The 27,743-nt window shown below is 37.1% G+C and overlaps 1 protein-coding gene across 7 annotated transcripts in view; it reads left to right on the forward strand.

Annotated features, from left to right (window-relative positions):
* inpp4b (inositol polyphosphate-4-phosphatase type II B) overlaps positions 1–27,743 on the forward strand; it is a 406,779-nt gene that overhangs the window by 444 nt on the left and 378,592 nt on the right. For 5 of the 7 annotated variants that reach the window (XM_069188926.1, XM_069188909.1, XM_015344607.2 and 2 more), the window contains exons 2-4: positions 22,534–22,648; positions 22,935–22,970; positions 25,728–25,932. In XM_069188926.1, the coding sequence (XP_069045027.1) occupies positions 25,815–25,932 (118 nt within the window). In that variant the 5' untranslated portion in view covers positions 22,534–22,648; positions 22,935–22,970; positions 25,728–25,814. The remainder of the gene's footprint in view (positions 1–22,533; positions 22,649–22,934; positions 22,971–25,727; positions 25,933–27,743) is intronic. The other 2 variants (XM_069188913.1, XM_069188912.1) reach the window with 2 other exon arrangements.

The following is a 27,743-nucleotide window of genomic DNA, read 5'->3' on the forward strand; positions in this document are numbered from 1 at the left end:
ATTTTCTTCCTTGAACAACATCCAGGCATTTTGAAAAACAAACTACGACTAAACTATCTTATTAATATTTTAAAACGTGTGCTGGCTAAATGTGCCGAGAGAACCATCTATGTATAGTACGCTTTGAAGTTAAACAAAATCATAGTGGAGAAAAAAAAACATGACTGCTTTCTCAAATGGGAAAGCTGTTGATTTAACGGCGTGTTAAAGGTCTTACAAAGCTACTCACTCAGTTCCCTCAGTCTGCAGCAAATATGTTCTTGTGTTTAATGAGATTTCTCCCCCCATCATGGCATTGCCCCGCAGGTTAGCTTGAACGGTGCAACAACAGGCTAGGAGGCTCATCACAACATCTCTACACATAGTCATCTGTTAGGTCTCCAAATTGCAAAACGACTTTCATAATTTAAGAAAAAGCCCCACTGCCACCTCTGCTGCCACCTCAGATGTAGTCTGGTCCACAGGCGATGGTGAATTTGTTACTCCGCTATAAAAATACCATTTATTTTCCTTCAAGCATAGAAATTCAGAGATTCTGTCCATGCAGATGTGGTCGTTCTGCTGATGAACTGGCTATTTTTTCTGGGAGTTTCTCCTTCCAGGGACACTACAATATGAAATGGTTGGGATAGTCCTGGGTTGATGTGGTGACCCGCTGCCTTCCAGGATGTGGCCTGTCCCTCAGATAACCAGAGTTTCCTTTTCTCTTGGCACTAGTCTGATGATTATTGAAGCAGAGCAGCTTGTCCTTCTTGCAGTATTGGTCCACTCTTTCCGTTTTAACTGATCGCTACCCGTCGGTGATTTTCCTTACTCAGGATGAGCAGGATCGCTCTCTTTCCCCATTGCTCTTGCTCATGAATTAGTTGTTTATTTTATGAAAATAGTTGAGATTAGTTTTTTGTTTTTTCAAGGAACAATAGTGCCCAAATAATCAATAAACATATCTACTCACTAATTAAAATGAAAATAACTTTATGTGACAGATGACACAAATACTGTAAGTAAGTTAATAAAACTCCTGTGCTTGATTGTGTAGCTGTATACATTTGAAAACAGTAAGTCCCTTTTCCCCCCAAATTTAACATACTTGGCAGTTGTTTCAAATATTTAAAAGATTTCTCTGAATCTGTACTTGGCCTGCATTGGCAATTTCACCTTGTCCTGTAACAGACATCAGGTGTCTTTTTTTCCCTTTGCTTTTGTGCCACTTCCTGGCACAGGATTGTAATGGTAGATCTGAAGTAATCTTAATAGTTGGGGTGACAAGGATCATCGCTATCAATTGGACCTAAGATGGCCTAAAACCAAGCGGTATATTCATTTAAAGTGCAATAGTTGTGTACTCTCAGATGACATCCTAAGAGCACACAGAGTTATAAAATGAGCTGTGTCTGCGTGTTCACATTGATAAATTGTGTTTAAAGTACACTTAATGCTCTTTTTGGACAGTACTTTGTAGCAGGAACATTTTTAATATATGCAAATAGAGCTACTGTATTTCAATCTAGAGTCTTAAAGCATTATTTGTGCTTTTTTTAAATGGAAGCTTAATGGACCTTTCATAACTTTAAGTATAATCTTTTTGTAGTACTGTGTATGAATACAATTTTCAAGAATAAGAACATGTGTTGGAAATTGCATCAGCCAGTTGTAGTGTTAGAAAAATTTAAGAAATAAACCAAGGTTTTTGCAATACACTGATAAAAAAGTTTATATTTCATTAAAGTATGCTTAAACTCATTTGTTGGACAATGACTAGGTCAACGGCAGTGAAATAGAAACGTATTATATGTAAATATATAAATTATAAACAATTTTACTTATTTATAATGAATATTTACTGGTTTCCAAACATGTTGTTTTTATTTTACTTGTCAGTCTAATTGAATGAAGGTAACATATTGTATATCTGTCATAGAAACAGAAATTGAAGGTATTCTGAAGTATAGTCTTACTAATGCTATTCCCTAACAAGCACGTCTTTGTACTTTTCTCTAACAAGCCAATTTTTCTTTAGTGTATTACTGAGCTTTTTCAATTTAATTAGGGTTTTTGTTTATGATTACAGTCTTGCAAGTGCCTAAACATTTCATTTGCTATCTGGAAGCAATATGCTTGAAAAAACAAAACACTTGTACTGTATTTCAATGGGACCAAATACGCCAGTCGCTTTTCTTGCTGACGGAGCTTTCACAACTTGGGCAGTGCTCAATAGAATTTAAATATTGCTTACGTACACTGAAATCTGCCTACTGAGTGAAGCATGACTGTCAGTGTCTTTGCATATCAGTTAATTACCATAATTGTCATATTATTTTGCTAAGTCTGTCCTCTTTGCTTCTGTGATCCATAGAAATTAACATCAATCTACGGCCTGTGGTTTAATTGATTTAGCCAAGTAAGAAATGAGAAGTTAAATATAGTCTTCGTTTCCACATATTTAACAGATGAGCCCTGTTCCTGTACAGGAGGGTGAATGTTTTATCTTACTGTTGTTCATGTAAAATAGAATAATTCATCATTCCTTTCACACAAAAACCTAATGCATGGTACTGGCTTTCTGGAGCCATTTCAGAAAAGTGACAGAAGAATTTCTAGTTAATACTGGGCTTATTGTTTTTTTCCCTATCTATAATCAGTAGTCTTTCATGCATTTATGAATGCTGGTTAAACAGAATTTCACTACTTCAATGAAGTAGGAAAGACAGATTGAACCCATTGTTGTCAAGGTTTTTCTTGGAATGGAGCGAATAAGTGATGGTAGTTGCAGAGAGTGTCTGAAAGCCCTCTATGCCAACCACTGTGAAGTAATGCCTTTAATGACCAGGTCAGATACCCTTTAATGTAAAATTTGTACTTCCTGTAAAGAATAATATAGAAAAAAATCGACTTTTTTTTTCTCAATTCTTTTCTAAGTATCAAATGACACATTTCAGAAAAAAAAACATTGATTAATCAGTGCTATAAAAATAAGTTTTCACCCTCACTCGTTTTTTTTTAAGCAAACTCTATGAAATTAGACAGCTGTTCTTTGCTGTTTCCTACATTTAAACTGTTTTAGCTTTAGGTCAGAGTTAGGAGTAACATTGTTTTGTAGGTGGATCCATCTGTCAGATTCCTGGAGCATTTATATTCACTCTTATTTGACTAATGTAAAATTATATACTTGCTTAATCTCAGGAGTGGCATGAGGAAGAGTGTTTTACATTTCTGCTTTTATTTATTAATAGTGCCTAGCCTATTGTATCGATAGTATTTACAGTGTATTTACAGTGCAGAGGTGACCAAGCCAGGTCATAAATGGTGTTTGAAGTCCAGTACGTGACACTCTCTCCTCCGGACAAGAAATCCCAAACCTGTGTCCCAGAACGGTGATTGGGAACACTCTCCTGTAGGAGGGGTTGTCCTTCCAATAAGACGTTATTCTGGAGTCCTCTTTACTTGGTCACTAAAGATCCCATAGCCGTAAAGAGAGGTGTTAGAGCTGATTTGATTAATTTGATCAATCTGGTTTTACCCCCTGTTGGGAATCTTAATATGAGATGGTTGTAGTATAATGGGAAGGTGTAGGGAAACCTTTTGTCATGTTGGAAGAATAATTGCATACCTAATTCAAATATCAGTGAATCATTCCTAGCAGTAATTGTACTATCTCTGAAATTGAGCTTTTATTAATAAATGCCTTTATTCTTTCCATACATTTCCCTTGGCATTTTTATTTATTCTGAAATACATCTGTGGATGTTTGCACACTATTTTTTTTAATTAAGTAGAACTATTGTACTCTTAGTATGTGTTTCTTAGTACATTTAATGTGCAGTTCTTGTGTACATTGATAACTGAGAACTGAATATCCAGAATTTAATTATACCTTAAGAGACATAACCTGATTCAGTGAGCATGTAAACCAGCAGGTGGCATTGTTGCTTGAAGAAAGCACTGAAAAAATTAAATAACTTCATCTGAATTCAGGGGTATTCAGCTCTAGATGTTTACAGTGCCTTGCAAATGTGTTCAAACCCTTGGGTCTTTTTAATGCTTTGTTGTGTTAAGTTGAATAAAATGTGTATGCATCATTGTTTAGTCTCATAAAGATAGAACCATAGGAAGGGTCTGAACACTATTGTAAGGCACTCTATCATTCTCACTTCACTGACTGGAATTGTTATGGTGCAGCCTGTAGTGGGTAACATATTTAACAGCTTAACAGTAAATGTGACAGTCTCACAACTAAGAGCAGCACAACTAAGTTCAGTGTTGGAGATTCTTGGTTATTTAGGTTGACAATCTTGATATGATGGCTTGTTAAAGTGTGCACTTTGTAAAATGTACCCTTTCTTTAGTTGTTACTGCAGAATATAGATTCATATGATTCTCACACAGTCAGTTACACTGCTGGTGTTTGATGAAGCTAAGTGGAAACTAAGATCCTTCTTCTTCTTGCTTTGTGTTTGGAAGTTTCATTTAAGCACTCAACCACTGCATTTGGCAGACCCCAGCCAGCCCGGTGTGTCAGAGGCGATCAGGTTGAGTGTAGTCTCCTTTGAGGCAGTTCATGGATCACTGTTCCACCAGATGATCAGCCATTTGTGCAGGAGTTTGAAAGCCCAGCACTGGTCTGCATATGGTTTAGGCAGCACCACTCCTCACATGGTAGTCAATGAGCCACAGATTCAGTGTAGATGAGTTGCAATCGGTACAGCTTGCCAGATGGTAACAGAATAGTTTTCCATTCATTCTTGATCCACTCACTCTGGTCTTCACAGGCATCTGACTGAATGAAAGCCTGAGCTGTTCTGATTCATGTCTTATGGCTCCTGAGGCATTGTGCTGGCAGCATCTGGAGGATCTTATCACAGACCGAGCGGGCTGGTTTGTTTGCATTTTTGAGGGCTTCCAGCCTGCTTGTAGCTTATCGTCTCAGGTGGTGGGACAGGACGCCAGACAGAAAATACATGTCATGGGGTTTTGGATGTAGGTAGCCTCTTGTAACGTGCAGCACACAGTTGAGCTGTGTGTCTTCTTTTGTATGTTTTAGCTATCCATTTTTCTGCTGGTATGAACCTAGTGATTGAGGGCTGTTTGTCCTGTATGCATTATTATTTGCACTGCAGAACCACAATATGCGAAAAGCAAACTGTGTGAATTATAAATTCAGAGGTATAAAAGGAGAATTACTTGTTGATTCTAGAGAGCTCGGGCCTCTAAGTTTATTGATTAAACAGCGGTCCCTAGATTATTTAAAAAATTCTGGAGAAATCATTTCTTGGGTAAAACAAATGCTTTTAATTTAATGAGTTTTCAGTTTTCTTTCAGCAAAAATTAGCTGTTAATGCAGAGATTTTTAAGGTGGTTTTCGACATGTTAATAAATTGCTGCTATCCTCTTTTGGCTTTTATTTGTTATGTTCTGAAAGTGCTTACAACAAACATTTTGTCCTCATTTCTATATAGAATTAGTAAGCAGTTTGCAATCTAAAATGTTCTTTCTGGGTCTGACCCCTTAGGAACTTTAAAAAAAATTGCTACAAATTAAGTTGTATGAATACAAAATGTTGACAGAAAAGTGTCAGGATAGCTGTAGTTGCAGTAATAAATATTGCTGTCCTTCTTTTGAAAATGCATTATTTCCTCATTCATTTAGTTTCATATTAATTATTAACCATGTCCTAGACATTGCTTATCGATGAAAGTTAAAGTTTATTGAAAAATTGGGAGCCACTGTTGAGCATTATGATGTGAAGATGCAAAAATGTGAGCTCTGACAGGTTTTTTTTTATATGGAATAATTAAAAGGCACGTTTTAGAATGTTTTAGAATAGTTACAGGTTGAATGTACTTTTAATCGTAGCAAATGTCTATGCCTCTAATTGGGATGACAGAACCTTTATCAACATTGTTTTCTTTTTTGCCTTGTTCAGATTCTCATCACTGCTCAGCCCATCCCACATCCCATTGCTACTGTCTGATCCACATTTCCTGTTGTACACTACTTCCTGGATAGAGATCTTTTTAAAGACATATGCCATCTCAGATGTTTCTTCTGGTACGTTATGGGGAAACATTTAAAGCTGCTCTTTGGAGGCAAATAATTTATTTTGTTGCCCACAAGAACAAGAACTGCTCTCTCAGTTTTTACAAAGAGGCATGTCATTGCCTAATTTTCAGTTTTATTACTTGGCAGCAAATATTAAGAATCATTTATATTGGCGCGCAGCTCAATCACCTGAGTCAGATCTGGGCTGGCTATAAATGAACAAATCTTCATCCCTTCTGGCCTTGCTCTGCTACTATTTCACAGTTCACCCAGATCCCTACCGCGCCACATACCCTCCATACTTGCATTCAGGTCAGGAAGCAGTTTAGCTTTATGTCACCTGTCCTTGCATTCTCTTCTTAATACTTATCATTAGTTTTAACCTTCCCTCAGTGAAATAAGAAAGGTCATCAAACATTAAAGAATGAAGTAGGTGTCTCTGAGGTAATTTTAGTTTTTAAAAGGGCAATAGTATACCAAAAGAATGTGACTCGGGTATTTGCCAACGAGGAAACCCAAAGCTTGCTTCAGCCTAAGGAAATACAAAACTCAATGTTGAATATTAGTGTCAAAGAGGCAGGGGTGTTGCAGGAGGCATCTGAAGCACTTAAGATATTCCAATGCCCTCATGGTATTCTACCAATTATAGCACAGTCCTACCAAGAATAGAACAGTTGTGCTATTCATTTACAGCAGTACAGTAAGATTCTAGGGGAATGTCAGTTTTGATTTACACATGTCAATCTAGTTTAATTTGTTATAGTTCTTGGAATTAGCAACTGCAGAAAATGGATATACAGTGGTGTGAAAAAGTGTTTGCCCCCTTCCTGATTTCTTATTTTTTTGCATGTTTGTCACTGAAATGTTTCAGATCATCAAACAAATTGAAATATTAGACAAAGATAACACAAGTAAACACAAAATGCAGTTTTTAAGTGAAGGTTTTTATTATTAAGGGGAAAAAAAATCCAAACCTACATGGCCCTGTGTGAAAAAGTGATTGCCCCATAAACCTAATAACTGGTTAGGCCACCCTTAGCAGCAACAACTGCAATCAAGCGTTTGCGATAACTGGCATTGAGTCTTTTACAGTGCTGTGGAGGAATTTTGGCCCACTCATCTTTGCAGAATTGTTGTAATTCAGCCACATTGGAGGGTTTTCGAGTCTTAACCGCTTTTTTAAGGTCATGCCACAACATCTCAATTGGATTCAGGTCAGGACTTTGACTAGGCCACTCCAAAGTCTTCCTTTTGGTTTTTCTTAAGCCATTCAGAGGTGGACTTGCTGCAGAACCCAAGTGCGCTTCAGCTTGAGGTCACGAGCAGATGGCTGGACATTCTCCTTCAGGATTTTTTGGTTGACAGCAGAATTCATGGTTCCATTTACCACAGCAAGTCTTCCAGGTCCTGAAGCAGAAAAACAGCCCCAGACCATCACACTACCATCACCATATTTTACCGTTGGTATGATGTTCCCTTTCTGAAATGCTGTGTTACTTTAACGCCAGATGTAATGGGACACACACCTTCAAAAAAGGTTTTGGATTTTGTTTCCCCTTAATAATAAAAACCTTTATTTAAAAACTGCATTTTGTGTTTACTTGTGTTATCTTTGTCTAATATTTCAATTTGTTTGATGATCTGAAACATTTCAGTGTGACAGACATGCAAAAAAAAAAGAAATCAGGAAGGGAGTAAACACTATTTCACACCACTGTAAATAGCACATGGCATGGTATATCTAAATTTTGAGCTAAATATAGCTAAAGCTTTTAATGATGTTAATGACGTTACTCAAAAGATTAATTAATAATTGCAGGAAGTAGGTGTTTAACCTTCATGTTGCCTAGCATTTCCCAGCTCTCTAGGGGCCTGTCTGGAACTCGGTTTTCCACTCAAAACATGTTGGAGACAGTTGGACACAGAGAGTCTCTGTCCTGGAGAGGAGAGAGAAGGAGATCAGCACAGCTGAGTGAATTAGATATTGGGTTCGGAAGACTTCTCCAATAGCAGCACCATACCAAGCGGAAATCACAGGGGTAGTTTGTGCAGGACAGATATTCGCTAGGTAGACACTGAGCTGACCTCAAATAACAGACCTGAAATGCCAAGGACTTGAAATAAGAACAGAGGGTAAATAATTGATCCCCTCACAACAAAGAAGATTTAATTTAGAGTATTGTGTTCAGTAATGAATCAGTCCAGAGAAGATGAAACAGTTGCATTCTGAGGCTCAAGAGAATTTGACAGACTGAAAGAATTTAATCTTTTTTGTCTTGGAACAGCGAAGACTTCAAGGGGCCGTGTACATGCTCAAATGCATTTACAAAGTTGGTCTGGGTTGTCAACTTCATCTGAATCAACAGTAAAATATGAACCAGAGGACTCAAATGGAAATCAATGCTATTATCACATGGTTTAGGCTTACAGTTCGTTTGTTAAAAAGAAATCTGGTCCTTGTTGGCATTAATAATAATAATAATAATAATAATTGCTTACACTTATATAGCGCTTTTCTGGACACTCCACTCAAAGCGCTTTACAGGTAATGGGGACTCCCCTCCACCACCACCACCAATGTGCAGCATCCACCTGGATGATGCGACGGCAGCCATAGTGCGCCAGAACGCTCACCACACATCAGCTATCAGTGGGGAGGAGAGCAGAGTAATGTAGCCAATTCATAGAGGGGGATTATTAGGAGGCCATGATTAGTAAGGGCCAATTGGAAATTTGGCCAGGACACCGGGGTACACCCCTACTCTTTTCGAGAAGAGCCCTGGGATTTTTAATGACCACAGAGAGTCAGGACCTCGGTTTTACGTCTCATCCGAAGGACGGCGCCTGTTTACAGTATAGTGTCCCCATCACTATACTGGGGCATTAGGACCCACATGGACCACAGGGTGAGCGCCCCCTGCTGCCCCACTAACACCTCTTCCAGCAGCAACCTTAGTTTTTCCCAGGAGGTCTCCCATCCAGGTACTGACCAGGCTGACACCTGCTTAGCTTCAGTGGGTTGCCAGTTGTGAGTTGCAGGGTGATATGGCTGCTGGCATTGTAGATCAGTGATTGAAAAAGCACAAGTTCTGGCTGGGAATGTATAATGTGTTAAAGTTGGTTACAGTAACCTTTAGTGGGGATCACATGATGGCTGTATATAGAATGCTTGTACAGTGGAACAACAAATTTATTTGGGCCAAGCTCCATAACAACAAATTTACAGAAAAACTTTTTTGAAGACTCTTCATAACTCAAAATTTTCAGTTTTCAGTTTTCATTAGTGTCTTTTGGTAAATCAGTGGCATTTGGCCAAACCAGTCATGAGAGTAATTAATGTAGTAGGCTAATACAGGATAAATATCGTCTTGCATTACCCAGAGGCCTTCTTCCTCCATGGGGTATGGCAGTAAGCGCAGACATTCCTGTCCCACCTTTCTGTCTCATTCAGCCGTAAACAAACATAACTACTGTATGCTTCGTTTGTTTGTGCTTCATCTCATGAGCCTTAAAAGGAAACACCGTGTGTAGTATAGTATTCTGGAAGTGCTCAGGTATGAGGAACTGAAAGAAGGTCAAGGGAACAATGTAGATAATGAAATAAGTCACCACAGCATGAATGGTCTTCTCTAATAGGAATACTCTTTAGTCTTTTTATATACAGGACAAGATAAATGTAAGATAATATTATAAAAAGTGTGCCTGTTATCAATTAATTTCTTCTTGTTCAAATGGTTTCACAAAAAAACACTTTGCTTTTTGGCAACTATTGTGAAATATAATTATAATTCTCTCAAACTAGAGATAAATGTGTATGGATATTCTCTGCATAGTCAATATTTTAAGCAAGCCTGAAACTGAGTACTGCTGTTTGTATCGTTACTTCCAACAGAACTGAATTGTTTGAACGGAATGAAATTTATTTATTCTTGTGTAAATTTGTGCATTACAATCAAAATGTATCAGTTGTTAAAAAGAGGAGGAAAGAGACTCCCTACTTCTTCCAATTTGCCTCGGAAATAGCATACATCGCTATTAGGCTGGAAATGTGTTATTAAACCTGCCTGAAACAATAATAAATCACTGGGGAGGAATCATTGCAGCTAATGTCTTCAGCCTTTGCTTGGTTAATATGGCGGCTGTTAACAGAATTCCAAATAGATCAACTATCTAATTACTCGATGAAATGAAGAGAGAATTGTATTCCTACTTGACCATAGGTGTAAATCCTGATGGAAGCTGCCTGTCTATTGCATTGCATAATCAGCTTTGTCAGTACACAACTGGGCTGCATTGCCTTGAGTCCCCACTGGATTCCCTCTCTCATTCTCTTCCTGTTGGGGTTTCTGTGTCTCAAATGTTTAATCAGATGAAACGTATTGCAGACTACAATGAATTTCAAATGCTCTCGTCAGACTGCCTGTGTCCTCTTCATTTAGTCCGCAGGCAATATTGATCAGTTTCCAGAATCATGCCAGGCTGAAAAAATGTGCTCTGAGGTTTTGACACCTTGCCAAGATTTAGAATAGTTGTTGGCCTTCTTAATATACAATAATGACATAACTGTTTGTACCGATTGCTGCCATGTGAACTTCAAAACAACTTAACTTATAAGTGTTTTTAAAGATGTGCAATATTTGAATCTTTTACATTTCAAGTAAATAAAAAAAATTAATGTACCCGGATTAGTACTAAATACTATTAGTACTGGTATATGAACAGCGGGATTAGTACTAAATACTATTTGTACTGGTATGTGAGTACCGGGATTAGTACTGAATACTGTTAGTACTGGTATATGACGCAGCTACTCACCTGAACTGAATAGTATTAGTACGTGTATACGAGTACCGAGATTAGTACTGAATACTATTGGCACTGTGATTGTTGGTAATACGTTTGTGGCTCTGTTGCTGGCCAAAAGAGGAGTTTTAAATACTAAAATCTGTGTATTTATGTTGAGTATACTATGATAACACCATGATGAGTGTTATGTGAAAGAAACCTGACCAGATCCACTACCTGGTCATCTCAAAGTGGACCTGGCGTCCTGTTGAGGGTGTACCCTGCCTTGCGCCTGTAGCTTGCTAAGACTGCCTCTGGTGCCCTGCGGCCCTGAATTGGAAGAAGAGGTTAGAAAATGGATGGATGGATATTTAGAATTGTGGACAAGTTGTTCCAGACAATGTCCCAGCACAGGTCTTCATTTACAATCTTGAGGCCCCCAAAGAAAAACCTAAACAGATGATACGATAGTATGCTATGGGGATACTGTAGGCATTCAGAATGGAGATGGTAATAACATTTTGAATTTAGATGCACAGGTACAGTACCAGTGATGCGTTTACACATAAGTACTTTATGTAATAAAACCTGCCTGATCCCTGAGTGTTATTACCAATATGAAAAAAAAGGAAAACAAGCAAAAAAAAAAAGAAGTGATATACAAGTAGGTAAGCTTTTTCAATTTATTGTGCAATTAACTGATTGGAAAAAGGTGTTGTGATGATAATAGCACTGAGATTTATAAAAGTAATCTAGTTTGCTTTAGAATTTCCCGAGGAGTGACTCCGCATTCAGCTATAAAATATTAAGTGAACATATGCACTTGGACAAGATAACATGACAGGGTACAGAATCAATGATATCAAGGTATGAGATGCACATGCACGGCTTGGCATGTTTCCAAGGCAACAATGGATATGTGAGTAGTGGCTTTGCAGAAAATACAAACTGCAGTGTAGGAACGCAAGAGGGATGGTCTAAGTGGTATAGCTATAGTATCTTACTGTAGCCCATTGCTAAACATGGTGAAAATCTAAGACTGTTACTTTAATATCTGATTTTGTGTCTGTGTGATGTTGAGATGGTTGCTGTTTCAACCTCTCCACACCAGTTATCAGTCATCTTTTGCTTTTTTAGGGTATAGTCTGCACAGTTAGTCTTATTCAGTTGTCATAGCTGGCATAAAACATAGAGGAATCACCAGTAGCATGTGTGTGTGTACACCTTTCTAACAGTTTATCAGTGCAGTACAGTATCATTTTGTTCTGTTTTTTATTTTCTCCATGTTACCATCAATACTGCTTTTTACTGCGCCTACAAGCATGTCATTCTTAATCTAATCATAGTTGTGTGATTTACAATGTTGGTTACTCTACATTACAACTACATAACCGCTAAATAAGGTTGTCAAAGGATGTTATATCTAAATGTGTGGAATGCAGCTGTTGAGTGAAATAACTAACAGAATTAATATTTAGAATATCAGATACCATTTTGGTCATTATTTACAATTCAGAATCAGTTCTGGAAAGAGTAACCAGGTGCATTGCCAGGCTCAAACGAAAGTCCTAGAAGGCTAAAAGCACTTTGTTGTTGTCAGCATAAGAGACTGGATTTGTGTAATTAAAATCTTCCACAGTGACCTCTTCTCATCTAAAGCTTATGTTCTTTTTCACGAGGTAACATGTTTTACACAAAATATGTTTTTTTCTAATGCAAAAGTTTATTTAAATACCCACATTTTTCTCAGTTTCCTAAAAGTGTCTTATTACCAATATTGTACAGTATGCAGTATGTCTATTTTAAGAGCATGAAACCATGAGACTTGACAAATGCTTAAATATATGGCCTGTCATGTCTGACAGCAACTATTTGGGGAGTTAGCTCTCTGGATTAACATAAGCATGCTCATTAGAAAATCAAGGAATAATTGAGACGTATCAGAAGGTTTTACTCTTGCCAAGTCTTTCTAGCTTCCTGAGAGTGATGGTCCTGAAAGATGATGCAAGTGAAGCTTATCCGATGTTTCTGTTTTTTTAAGTGAAGATTTACTGTGATGACTGTAAATACACGCTAAACCATCATAACTAGGAATGGGGCTAGTTTTTAATAGAAAAATTCCCTTACTCCCCAGTCATGAATTGCAAGCAAGGAAAAGAACCTCATTGGAATGTCATCATCAGATTAGAAAGTCATGTTTTTAAATCATGGATGACACACTAAATAGAAATTACTGCCTGGAAGTCCATTTTATGATAAAAAATAAATCTGAAATGTGATCTGTGACACAATCGTTACTGTTTACTATGTAGTGTACTGAATAGGTTTCTTCAGAATTACTATTTGGTAAGTTCTGTCAAACTTCTGTTAGCCTTAATATGAGTAGAGTTATATGTACAGTATCCTTCTTCCATTGAATAGTCACCTTGAACAAGTTTGTTAATTGTTGTATACTGTAGGTCATCTTCTGAATTTAGATTCAGTCCAAAGACATACTGGTATGTTAATTGTTGTCTGGGAAATCTGTGTGTTAGGGTTCCATCTCTCTTGCATCCCTGCATTTGATAATGGATGTATGGATCATTTGTGACCATGGTACACTTGGTTGAGTAAGCACTATGTTACCTCATTAGTGAGAGGTGATTGAGCAGTGGTGATAAGGTACTTTGAGCTACTGAATGCAGGGTTGGTGCAAATCAAGAAAGAAAACCACAAATGAAACAAATCTACTGTTTTGGATTGGTGTTTTGTGTTGATGTGTGCCCTGTGATCGACTGGCGTCCTCTCCAGGGTACATATCACCTGTGTTTCCCAGGATAGGCTCTGGGCCATTGTTACCTTGAAATGCATAAGCAGTTATTGAAAGTGATGTGATTTTTTAATATCGTTACCAATGGTGGCCTGTGCATACAATTGGCCTGTGACCTAATGCATACTGCTTATATCTGTTTCATGTCTGCTCAAAAAACCCTCAGTGCACCTGCTGCAAATAGTTGTCATTTTTATCATTATGAATTTGTTGCAGAAAGTTATAGGTTTCTTTCTGATTCTTGGAAAATATTTTCTGTTTGTTGCAAGTGAAGTTTCTTGTAGGAAGTGCTTTATTTATTGTCTGTAAATGTCTTATTTTGCAAGCAAACTGTTGCTGTTTTAAAAGGCAAGTGATCCATGCTTGCTCTGATTATTATGCATTTTGTATCTGCTGTGAGCTAAGTCTATCCCAATTGTTTCTTGGAACTGGTGTCCATTTCTGATGTCCCCTCTTTTTGGGTGGCTTGGCTGTTTCACAGATGTTTAAGTTGCCTGTTTTTTCAGCTTCAGAATGTTTTTGTTGGAAATATCCTATAAACCTATTCAGTGTTTGCTTCTTTGTTTATTAAATCTTGTCCATGCTAATCAAGGATTAGGGACAAAATACTGCCTTTTACCTTGGTGCTTCTCTTAATTTTCAGACGATACTAAATTATTTTCTTTGTGATATTTGTGTTCTGGTCGGTAAATAGAAGAATAGAGGAACTGCAGCTGTCTGAACAGCTGTGTCAATACCTCAAATATGGGCAAAAGTGCATTTTTGCATGTAGAGTCACTGTGTTATTTCAACTTCAAATATTACTTGACTGGAATATCTACTACGATTACATTACAGAAAGAACCACTTTACACTAGTGCATTAACAACCACAAAAGAAGCAAAGGCAATGAGATAAAGATGTAAAGAGCATTATCCACTATTGATAAAAAAATTATATGTCCATTTTAAAGCACTTTCACATTCTTGAGTCCTGTTTGCATAGAGATTTGGGAGTTGTCGTTTCCCGGTAGTAATAGTTAAATCCAAAAGAAGCTAAAGTAAATTCAGAGTTTCTGTGGTTTCCATATGTTGTTTTTATATCTCACTGTTCATTAAATATTCTCTTTATTAAGCGAAGTTAATTTTGTTCCCTACTTGAACTTCTGTTTAATTACCAAGAGAGGTTCTTCCATTTTAATTTAAAATGACTCTGTGCTCTCACCTCGTCTGCTTTCTGGTGACTGCAGGAATATTGATTACCCAGGTGACATTATGCATATTCTTGTGTTCTGGGTTGCTGTGAGTCACCATTGGATTCAGCTTATTGGAGCTTCATTTTATTATCTGTGTGTTGGAAAGGTCTGGAGAATATTTTAACAGCTCTTTTCTTAACCAGGTCCTTTGTTTTTACATTGTCCTATTTTCTGTTTGCTTAAAAATTCAGATGGAAAGTCATAGTTGGAACTCAGCTATATTACTGTGTAACTCACAACTGTTAAATCACTGACGCTAAGCAGCTGTGAGCCTGGTTAGTACCTGGATAGAGACCTCCTCGGAAAAACTAAGGTTGCTGCTGGAAGTGGTGCTAGTGGGTCCCGTAGGGGGCACTCACCCTGCAATCTGTGTGGGTCCTTATGCCCCAGTATAGTTACGGAGACAATATACTGTAAAAAAGACGCTGTCCTTCAGTTGAGGCGTAAAACCGTGGTCCTGACTCTCAGGGGTCATTAAAAATCCCAGGGCATTCTCGAAAAGAGTAGGGGTGTTACCCCGGTGTCCTGGCCAAAGTTCCTCCTGGCCTTTACCAATCATGGCCCGTAATAATCCCCTTCTATGAATTTGGCTTCTTTACTCTATTCTCCTCCCCACTGATAGTTGATGTGTGGTGAGCATACTGGCACACTATGGCTGCCGACGCATCATCCAGGTGGGGCTGGACATTGGTGTTGATGGAGGGGAGTCCCCATTACCTGTAAAGCACTTTCAGTGAAGTCCAGAGAAACGCTATATAAGTGTTTGGAATTATTATTAATTTTAGGCAAAAGTGTTCTGTTTGATGGAGACTGCAGGAAGCTCTGTTTGGATCTGAACACTGACTTAATCTGATAGTATGAGAGAACCAGTGAAAGAAGGAGAACAGCTGAATGTAATATATGTTTCTTGTTAGTTTTATTAAATAGAGGGAGTTCAAATCTTGCATACCTAGACAGTGACCAAGGCAAAGCTGACACATTATTGCAAAGTGATAATATACTTATTTTTGTTTTATTTATTTATTCATTGGATGATAGATATTCACAGAATGACCTTTTAAAATTGTTCTGGAAAACAAATGTTTTGTTTTGGTAATAGTTAAATTAGCATTAGCAGGATTAATTTGTTATAAAAAGTAACATTACTCTAATTTCCTATTAGTTTGGAATCTCCAGTTATTTTGTATTGTTTTTGCTAAGTACATAATTTGAATTTGGCTCTTCTGCACCAGCTCGCCTGAGTCTGTTTCGAAGATGGTGAGATGCGTTGACGTGGCTCTGCCTGCCAACCTGTTAAACAGTTCTTCATTCGACACATGGCAAGTTCCCAGTGATGGGGGAGAGAGTTCTGAGTGGAGGCGTTGTGTCGTCTGGTTCATGTTCAGATGAAGACCACTGATTACCAGTTCTAAATCCATGTACAGTATTAACTTGAAGGCATAGAATCTGAAATTAGATAAGTTGTTTTAGATAGGTTGTTGATTTTAGCATTTCTCCAAACACCTGATTGAAATATTCATGTAATACATTAGCCATTTTTTTTCCATCATCTGAAGGCTAAAACATCTCTAAATGATCGGTATCTCTGAGGAACTTCATTTAACTAAATTACTATTACTAAAAAATACGTTTACAAAAAATTAACTATTCTTTTGCTGTTGTAATTCCGTGAAAACCTTATTATTTTATTCATCTTCACAAAATTTGTTCCCCTGACTCTTTCTAATATCTTTTTTTTTACTGTTTGAAATGTAATTTTTGTGTTTTTTTTCAATCTTTTCAGAAAGTGCTTTCTTTCTCTTAATTGGTCGGTGAAAGCATTTGTGTCTGTGATTCGCTTACTCTAGGGATTAGCACCTACTGTGCTCTAAAATAAATATCTTTAAAATGTTACCATCTACTTTCTGATGATTATATATTTATTGTATCTTATTCTGCTTCTTGTAATTGTCTCATTTCTTCATATTCTGTGTACTTGAAATTATAAACTCATAACTTGGACTGTGGCTATATAGTTTTAAAAGCATACCATATAGGAATATCACAGTTCACAAATGGTTTTCTCACCTACATTTTCTCACTTAATCCTGATTGTATTAAGAAGACTAGATCAATATAGTCATTCTCTCCTGTAGATGCTTCTGCGAACTTAATAAGAAAGCAGTCATTAACTATGTGATTGCCAGCTTATATGAACAGAAAAGCTGTGAAAACTTTGTGAATAGATTAGTATTTTTAAGTTTATTTTGTACTATTTCTTTGATTACTTTATTCATCTTTGTCTCTTTTTGACATATTTGTCATATTCAGCCATATTATTTATTATTGCGTATGTTAACATTTTTTCCCTCATAAGCCCTTTATTTTCCTGTGTCTTCCTTTTAACATGAATAGAATAAATAAAAATGAGTCACCAAAGTTTGAAAACCCGAGGGAGCCTTATTGACTTATCCCAATCCTTCCTGGTGGCAGTCAGCCATACGGTATGTGTATGCCCACGTGGGGAGTCACAGTTACAGTCTGCTGTGTCAACTTGACCCAGAGTTGAACGGGACTTCTTGATCTCTCTGAATGAATATGGTCACAGTCAGCTATCAGCTTGACCAAGGGTTGAGCATGGTGTCTGGATCTCTCGGATGGAGTATGGTTACAGTCTGCTATAAGCTTGACCCAGGGTTGTGCATGTGACTTCTGGATCTCTCTGAGAGAATACAGTCAATTAGACAAAACTATGGAGCACTAAGGTACGTCGTTTTAATAGTTCATTGACAGGAATGCGAGGCAATTGAGTATTGCACTGAATTATACTGGCAAGTCCTGTATTTTAATGTTACTGACTTGGGCCCTTAGGAAAAAAAATTCTTTGACAGATTTTATTCTTCACATTATGCAGCTTTTTTGAGACTTTAATAAAACAATAAAAACCTATTTAATTTTAGCTTTTAAACTTCATGTAGTCTTTATTTCTGATTCCTTTGCTAAAAGGGGTATTTTTCTTTTTTAGCTGTTTTTATTGTATTTTATCTTAACTAAAATAATGAATGTTGGCTTTTCAAAGCTTGAGTTACATATGGGCATAAATCTTTTGCTGAAAGGAAACATCCACTGCAAACTAGTCCTGTGAGGCATGATTTCAATGCAGGAGAAAGCCACTCCTGATGATACTTCATAGATGTAATCGTTGTTGGAGTTTAAATAAAATAGAATATCAATTACTGATAACCTTAGGTTAGTACACAGGCCACAGTAAGACCATAGATGCAAGCTATACTAAACCTCTAGAAATTATGCTGTAGAAAGAATTATTATGTCTGGTAGTTGATTAAAGAAGCACTGAAATCATCAGTCATGAATGTTTTGGCATATCAAGTTTTTCTACTACAATGCTTTTCCCAAACGTCTTACTGCAAGGCCTTCACCTTAGAGGTGAGTCCAGTAAACTCAAGCTGTTCACTTTGACCCAGGGAAGCTTGTGCTTCATCTGGTTTCTGCTAATGAGAAGTATTCTTCAGTAGGACCTGGGGCCAGGATTCAGTCAGTGCATTGGAAGCACTTGCAACCACTCCTACAGATGAGGTCCCACCAGGATTATGGCTGATTATGGCTCTCCTCTGTAATCAATTCAGAACGATGCTGCTTGTTAATTACATCTCGCATAAAATTACATTCATTTATCCATGTTAAGACACATGGTCTTATACTGCTTTATAATGCAAGAGTTGACAAGATAAGGTTGCACAGGCTACCATTTGCTACAGTAGGGTTTGACCAGTAGATTCTTTCAGATAATATTAAGCTTTAGTGCTAGTTACTTTATATGTTCTAAATTTGCAGTCTTTCCAATGAGAAGAATTTAGAAGAACAGTTTTATGTTCTATGGGATTTTTGGGCAATAACACAAAGTATGTTGAGATGTAATAATAATTTAAAAGAGGTCTTAAAAGTCAGAAATGGAAATGATGTGTAACTGAATTCCAAAACTTTAGAATATCCATTATGTTTATAGCTTGCTGTTTACATTTTCCTAACACTAATAATAATTTAGTTTCTTCATAAGTGGCAGTTTATGAACGGTGTCATGACGGAATAAAACTGTTAGAAGTTGATAGTGTAATTTTTAGTGTCCCATGATTAATGTGTCTCTGATTTTAGTCAGATGATATTAGGATTAGTTTTCTAGGAAATTCCCTTGCATGGTTTTTGCTGGCCTCTTAAATCTGAAAGTGTCTTGTCAAACTGGTTGTATAAAAACTGTTATGTGTCACGATATTCTTCCCTCTGTTCCCCTGCCCATTCTTACATCATGTAGGGCACGAAGAATTCAGAGAAGTGTTCTGAGCTTCTGCTTGACAGTGGGGCCTGTGGTTTAGAAAGAGAAAATTGTCAGTTATAAGCTGGTAAATCTTGCATTAACATTATAAAGTATGAGAGACTCAATTCATTAAGCAGGCTGTTGTACTGCCTAAGATAAGATGAATGCTGCTTTTGTATCCAACAGGTTTATAGGAAATAAAAGAGCCTTAATGTGGTAAGTCTTTTGCATCGATTGGTCTCATGATATCAGAAACTAGTGTTGGCTTTATCTTGCAAGCCAACATAAATTCCTTTTATTGTATTTTAATCCATCATCAGAAGTGTGTGCTGTGACTTGAGATTATTTAATTCTGCACGTTGAGCTCTTTTCTTCTCTAGAAATTCCCATAATTTAGGAATTTAAGCTTCTAACATCAATATTTTACCATTTTTCATTGCAAAAAATACGTCTAAAACCAGCCGTCTAAAACCAACCAAGATTTGTTTTGTTGTTTTCCCCTACAACTTCCACGCTGAATTTCTTTATGGCTATTCCACTGTGTGAACACCCTTTTCCCTGTGCCATAGATTGATCTGTATTGAGGAACCAGGCTTTTGACATTGATTTCACATTGTTGGCCATGCAGATAGTTTCATTTCATTTTTCTAAAAACGAAATCCTCATACCTCTTTCCTGCTAAATGTTTAGAAAGGCCAGCTTTCTTTCGCATATGGTTTAATTTGGTTATTTGGTTTCCTGCATCCACTTGATAATCCCCATGTCCTCTTACAGAGATCACGGATACTTGACAGATGTATAGGTCTGCATTACTTACAATGCTCAATACATTCTTATATACATTCAATAGAGTACAAATTCTTAATGTGATTTTTTCCTGATTGTCAACCACAGTTTTCTCAGAGTAGTTGGAATTTCCTGTTTTGTGCTTCGGTTGTCTCTAGATGGCAGACTACCGTGTGTTCTTTATCCGAGCTTGTAACGGGTGCTTTGTGTTGTGTTCTAAAATCAGTTTATCTCCTCTATGAAGATTGTGTTTATATGCACACATTTTATGATTCTCTTTATCCTAACCCTTTCTTTTGCATATTCCAGCCAGGGTGTTGTGTCAGAATCTCATTCTTCTCAGCACACACCTGTGGCCTGTTCTGTTCGTGATTTTCCAGAGCAAATTAAAAGTAATGTGAAATGCCCTTGAGCTTTACTGTGATAGACACCTATGTTTGATAGAAATGCAGTTTCTTGCACATGAAATGCTCGCAGTATTTTTTTTCTTAAATTAAAAAATTGACATTGACTCGGACACTGGCAAAATGCATCACTCAGGGCATTTTAAAGTTGATTTTATTTTTTAAGGATAATCGAGACCATTATTTCATGGAACCCACAGGCTCTGAAAGTGGATCATAATCAGAAAGAAGTTTTGTTTTAATGTGTTTCAGTGATAAGCACAAGTAGTGCTTATTGGTAATGTAAAAAAAGCTGTCAGCAGGATCAGGCCCTCGGCAGAGAAAGTAAGAGATATGTAATTCCTTCCCAATAGGGTGCTGCAAAAGTATTATTCGGATTGTAAATTAGTTAGTCTCTTCAGATTTTTCTGTATCTGTCCTGTCAAGGGAATTGGGCATATACAGATTAAATAATTATTGATTTTTTAATGTACAAATCTAGAACACAAATTGAAGATTAAATATTATTTACAGGGTATACATTGTGTTAAAACTTTATAACCTCCCCACTGTCACAAATTAGAAACCTAGTACTTGATAGGCATAGTGTAAGATACCAGTGTCTAGAAATTAAGAAAGGAAACATTAAGTACCAGTATTTTTTTAACATGAGCTTCAATTGGGAAAGAATGAAATTGGTCATATGTATTATTTTCTGGCACCCCATTTTGTTACTGCAGTCAGTTATAATCCAGAAATCATATCCGAACAGGACAGTTTTTTGCTCATAGGTCTTTGAGAAGTGTACTTTGTCTACTTTAGTTCTAATAATAAAATCTGAAAGACACCTGGCTATTTTCATATATCCCTACGGATAAAAAAAGTTTCCTTATGTGTAAATTTCAAATTAAATACCCCACTACTGTATTAACAAGATAAAAAAAAAAGCTTGCCTTAAAGTTTCAGCATATTTCTGTTAGGAACCTTGTACTTATTTGGAGTTTTGTAACACTGCAACACATAAACAAATTTACTAATTTTTGCATCACAGAGTATTTTCTTTGTATTTTTTATACAGAGAAGCATAATTTATGACAGCTTTATAGATATAAGGCTTTTACACTCAAGGTCACATACTTCCATGTTAATGGTATCACTACACTCCTATGGAATGCTTTTCTTCAGTCTTAAGAAATGTATGGGCGTGTGTCCCACACCGTAGCAACAGTCTGTCCTAGGCCCCTGGAGAGCAGCCTGAACTGTCTGTTGTTCATTGCTGTTAGGTACAAATAGTCTGCTGGTCATGTCTGTAAGGCACTGAAGAGTTATAAATCATTTGGTGCAAAATAAGGGCAGAACAGCAGGTGTCCTGTCGTCCTACCTGTCACATGATAAGCACTTGTAGGTATCGTTGGCTATGCAAAGCCATCAATTCTCAGGTGAGATTCAGCTGACAGAGGTTGGTAGGGTTCTCTGGTCTTTCCACATTAAAGTTGAATCATATCTGTGTCTGACTGCATTTGCATTTTCATTCTATTTCTTGAGAAGCAAAGGCAGTTACAGTTGCTATTGAGAAGCATGAGAGGATTGGTCGTGAGCTTCTACCTTGGAGCTGTCCCAGACACCAGCCGCAAGGTTCCTTCATGGTGTTATTCAGCGATTCTTCCACGTATTCTGTTATTTTAGAGACCCGGTAAGATGCAAAGGCATCGGTAATGTTCCATCTTATTGATCTCCTGAAGAAGCGTGCTAAACTAATTACGGTAGAGCAAATCCAAAGATCTCACAAGACCATATTTTGTCTAAAACTATTAAGTTGTCTTTCTTATTGTTCTGTTGTTGAAGCAACAACTCAACAGTTCAGTCCTATATTCCTTTTTTTGTCATGCATTTTTAAACGGATTTCATTATCTCTGGACCACATTTTAGGCTTTACTTACTGATGTTTTGATTTATAGCTTCATTTTAAAGTCTTCATACTATGCTCAACTAAGCAAGAACATTTTATATGGCCTAAATGGTATACAATTACACTTGTTCTGAACTGCGAAGTGCCTGGCATGAATCCAGAGTGCTCTGAGTGTGAGGTTCTAGTTCAGGGATAGGCAAAGCAGGTCCTTGAGTAGCCCAAATTGAACTATTTAAGAGAATATGTCTTAACAGCATTATTTGAGCCTTTTACTAGAAAGGTGTCGCTAAAAGCTGCAGGATCCCGTACCTGAGGGCCAGGCTTACCTAAATGTGGATGAAATGATCATGATGACTTCCAAGATCTGACCGTGGAAGCAGACAGACTACAGGTATCCTTCATAGCAACTGCAGGTTAACTCTACACACAGATTTGCAAGAAAATGCTAAGGACTTAATGGTAATGTTAGTGAAGAGAGACAACAGCTAGAACTGTTACCTTAAAAAACAATACAATTTCTCTGGTATTTAAGCAAATATTTTCCAGGTGTTTTCTAGCCAAGGGAAAATGTTTCTGAAATAAAAAAACAGTTCATGTTTGTGTATATATGTCTACTTACATGTTTATTTTCCAGAGACATTACAGAATAAAGTTTTTACTTTAACAAAGTATTTCAGTAAGATATGATGACTTGGGCAGGACTTAATAAAAAGGTTAGTGTGTGATATTTTCATATCTGGTTTATTTTCATTTATTTGGCTTATTACACTCGGTATGATGCTCATTCAGAATAATGAAGTAGTTTTATTGTATCTCCCAAATATAATATTTTTCCTACAAACCACATAATGTAGGTTAAATTATAAATGAAATCAGTTTTTGCTTTGGCAGCTTTGCTGTTGGTCTAGCTGCATTGCGCTGATATGAATAATAACGTGTTATTCTAACAGCGTTCCCTCAGGTTTGTTTTTGTTCCCTGAGGGAATTATTACATCTTTTGTCCAATGTTGTGATGTGAGTAAAATGTTGATTAAAAATTCCCTACAGGAAGAAATTAAATTGTGATTGTGTACCAATCTAAATTATATTCCTGAAGATCGTGTGATGATTCTTGTCTTAATTTCACAATTAAGCTCGGGAGGCTGCCACACTCCATTGTAATTTGTCAGCAGTCTTTGTCTCTGCAACAATATTTCTCTGAGGATTGTGCCTGTAAATGTAAAATGGTTTGTCTTTTTAAGTCAAGCATGAAGACAAAAGCTGTACATTTTTTCTGAAACACGGGTGCAGTATCACCACGTGTTTTGATTAACCTAATGAGGCAGAGCTACAGTATGGACTTGGCTTGTGGACAGGAAATTAAGCTCAGAAAGTAAAAACCCTTGTGACCGAGATGTGGAGTAAAGTATTTAAGACGATCATGGGACTGACCAAGTGCAAGTTTGGAAATACTATAGGAATGAATCCAGAGCAAGCAGAAAACCAAGACAAAGTGATTTGCTGGGGCTGCTTTTGTGCCAGAAGGTATTGTTAATGTATACAGTAGGTTTATATTTTTGGTAGACTGCAGGAATTTCTGCATCACAAAGTGATTGAAACTATCAAAGTTTGCAAAGTTATCTGTGACTCAGCAATCATTTTGCCCTGATGTCTAAATTTTAAATTATTGTTGGCCTTCATTATTTGCATTTCAAAATCTTAACAGCAATAATTTTGGTAATTTGGAAAATATAATGATTAATTTTAACAGCATTAATGATTTATTCTAAACAGGCATATGGATTCACCATTGAAAGTATTGAAAATACACTAGTTAGTATGGTAATCCCTGTTTTATGAAATCTTTAAGAATTTGCATATCTTTTGGAGGCATGTGTAAAAAAGGAAAAAAATATAGAAATTAATATAATCTGTTATCGTTGCCAACCTTTTATGATTTCATGGATTAAAGTACTGTAGCTATTTTAGTGAAGAACATAGTTAATATAGCATTTGGTTGAGGGTTTTATTGGTGAAAAATTTCAAGGAGGGAATGAGGCATGCACATTTACAATACAGTTTGTCTTTGCTGATACAAGATTTTGCTGTTTTGAATAGTTTAGTTCCTGTCAAGTTGTGCCTGATCTAGGAATAGAGTACAGATATGAAAATGTCATGAATTCAAATTGCATCCATACAGATCAATGGAGGCAGTTGAGTTATGGAATTATGTAAATTATTTAGTATTAGAAAGGAGTCACAATTTGTATGGTATTACCAGTAGGTTTATTAATTTTCAGTTGCAGTTTAGCCTGTATTTTTATTATCCATCCATTTCTAACTGTACGGGGTCGCAGGGGAGTCTGAGCCTAACCTGGCAAGCCACAGGGGCAGGGTGGAATACACCCTGAAGAGGATGTCAGTCCATCACAGGGCACACCAAGACACACACAAACACACCCACACCAGGGCCACTTTTCCCAGAAGCCACTTAAACTACCAGTATGTCTTTGGACTGTGGGAGGAAACCCATGCGAACATGGAGACAACAAACTCCAAGCAGATAGCCCCCCAGGAATTGAACCCAGGGCCCCAATGCCATAAGGGAGCAATACTAACCATTCTGACACCCTAAATTTGAAATGTTATTTTAAAAAAAGCAAAGTGGGAGTTGTACTGGGCTCTTGCCACAAGTGGAGTAAACAGTACATTGTATTTTGTAATTCGGAAGATAATAAAGTAAAACAAATTCAAGATTTTTCTTTGTCCAGAGTCTACTGGGATTAAGATAACCATTACTGAAAGTAGGATGAACACAAAACACATTATTTTCATTATTTTCAGTAACACTGTAATGCATTGCATGTTTTATTTTCAACTACCTTTGAACATACTTATGATACGTTAGACATGATTAAAATGATAGAAACTCTTAGTTCTTACTTCAGATTCCCTTTTAAGCTTTAAGTCTTGAAAGATAAATGACAAGAAAAGCAGCAATATTTGTATGGAAAGAATCTTTTTGGCTCACAGGGAGAGGGAATGCTTTCTGTCGGCTTTAGGAATATTGCAATTCGACGTCTCCTGGGGGTTTTCTCCTTCCACTATAAATGCTGCCACCTGATGAAGCATCTGTAATTTAAATGGACTGGGTCATCTCCTTGAAATGATCCAACAACAGAATTATCAGATTCTACTATTTATTCACTTCAAAATAAGTAGCTTTGTGATAATGGTATAATGTGAAAATGTGCATAAAGGTACAGTAGTAATTCAGACTTTGAGCACTGATGTAGACAGCTCCAGTTGTATTCTTGCCTATAATTATATCAATTAAAGCATTTAAATTTCTCTTCATCACTGTGTTATAACTTTTGGCCCTGCAGACTGCCTTAACTGTGAATCCTGTCCTGGTAGAGACTACTTTTATGTAAACATTATTTAAAATCACCTGATTATCATATTTTGCTGTTCAATTCTGTTTGTTGCAGCTGCTGACTGCTTGGAGTTGCTGCTAAACTTCCATACCTACCATTCAAGGAGCCTAGATTACCTTGGACAGAGCTGTGGAGAGGAGGATGAGGTTCAACGCAACACAACTTGCTTTTCTTGCTAAAGGACCCTCTGGAAGCTTCGACAGAGAAGGCAGGCTTAAAGTGTGCCGAGTGCCCTTGAGCAATTCAGAAAAGTCGCAAGGTAGTGTGGTGACTGTGTATGTGTTTCTGTAAATCATACTACCGTAGATACAGTATGGTAACACAGGTCTCTGACCTAAAGGATCATTTCTACCATTTCTAAATAATTACTAAGACCATAGCAATGCAGTATAATGTACATACTTTGAGGCTTGCAAAATGAATGTTTCTCTGCAAGGCAGGAAATTGATTAGCAATCAGCTTTTCCATGGGCTGTTATAACTAAGGTGTTACACTTTGGTCGAGAGGTCCAGGGCTACATCTCAGAATACACTTCAGGGCAGAATTCTCTCTTTATGTATGGATTCACCCTGGGCAGGTTTGGGGAAAAAAGTCAGAAAGTTCAAACAACAAGTGTGGCAAGCACATGGTTCTGTCGTCAGTCAAGTTGGTTCATCCGAAAGAGGAGGGCAGCGAAGTTAGAGGTGACGCACCGCTTTTTAACTGGGGAAAATATGTTGGTGATTGGTCAAGGAGCTATCAGGTGGAGTGGGTACCCACACCCTGCAGGCCACCGATTGGTTGGTCATCTTGTTGGATGATTGTCCATCCACTGAGACTTTTAGGATTATTTCCAGATGTGCCTATGTTCCTCTTTCAGACATCTAGGTGCCAGCAGTGGGTATCTATCTTAAAGGAGTATTGGTAATGATTTGGATTGTCCTGGGAAAGAACCTTATCTAAAATATAAGTTAATCTCCCTCACTTGCTCACAGGTCATCCTGTGGCTGACCTCTTTCCTGTGACATGCAGCAGGCTGTTTGGTTTAGGTACACAGAGATCATTTAAAAATACTTGATATCAGTTAATTCAACTGTAAGTGAAATAATAGGCCTTGTCCCTGCATCTACATGCAGTTCACATTGGAACATTTCTCTGGTGAGATGTCTGCTGCATCACATTCCATTACTCATTACAGTGGCTAGAGAGCAGAAAGGGTTGGATTAAGTCACTGTTCATGTGAACTCTCGCTCTTGTCTATGGCGAGACCAGCAGTTTACAACAATATGGCAGCCATATAGTTCTTTCACAAAGTTCATGAATTTGTCAAATTTGGAGATACCATCAATTTGTTTTATCATCGAAATGTAATAACCAGTCTGGAAATTGGAGCTGCTGTTCCCCTTTAAGGAGGATGTTCCTTTGTGTTGCACTCTTTAATAAAATTCCTCCTTTGTAGAGCACTTTATCAAACCTTTATTTTGCATGTTTTAGCAGAAAGCCGCCGCCTTTGATGATGCCATGTGAATTCTCTCATCATTGTTGTAGGAAGATCATTTTCTGTTATTATAAGAAGTTAAAGTAAATGCTGATACTGTGGTTTGAGGGTTTAGTTCTTACGTATTTTTCAGTGTTTGCAACACATAACTGTTATGAAGCAGCGTCCATCCTGCACAGGCATTTGTAGGTGATAATAAATCAGCTAAATCATAATTCAGAGAAAAATCCTATGGTAATGACTCAAACATGTTCAAAACAAAAATGCATTGATCTCTTATTTAACAATAATTTGATCATACGTACTGAAGATACAGTACTAGAACAACTACAGCATTCACAGAGCTGGTGCCTATACTTTAGGCAGGTAATACCAGTTTCTTAACAATAGACCTTTTCAAGGGAGAAGTTTCTCTCTGAAGCTTATGCATAACCAGCAAAGAACTGTTTCTCTTTAACCCATAATGTGAGCAAGAGATAATATCCTTGTCTAGTAATTTTTAAAAGGAAGTAAATCTTCTCTTAAATGTAAAAAAGTTGCTTCCAGACTGATTTCAGAGTTTTACAAACTCATAAATAACATGTAAGTCATCA

Source organism: Lepisosteus oculatus, chromosome 1 (genome assembly GCF_040954835.1).
Source record: "Lepisosteus oculatus isolate fLepOcu1 chromosome 1, fLepOcu1.hap2, whole genome shotgun sequence".
NCBI lineage: Eukaryota > Metazoa > Chordata > Actinopteri > Semionotiformes > Lepisosteidae > Lepisosteus > Lepisosteus oculatus.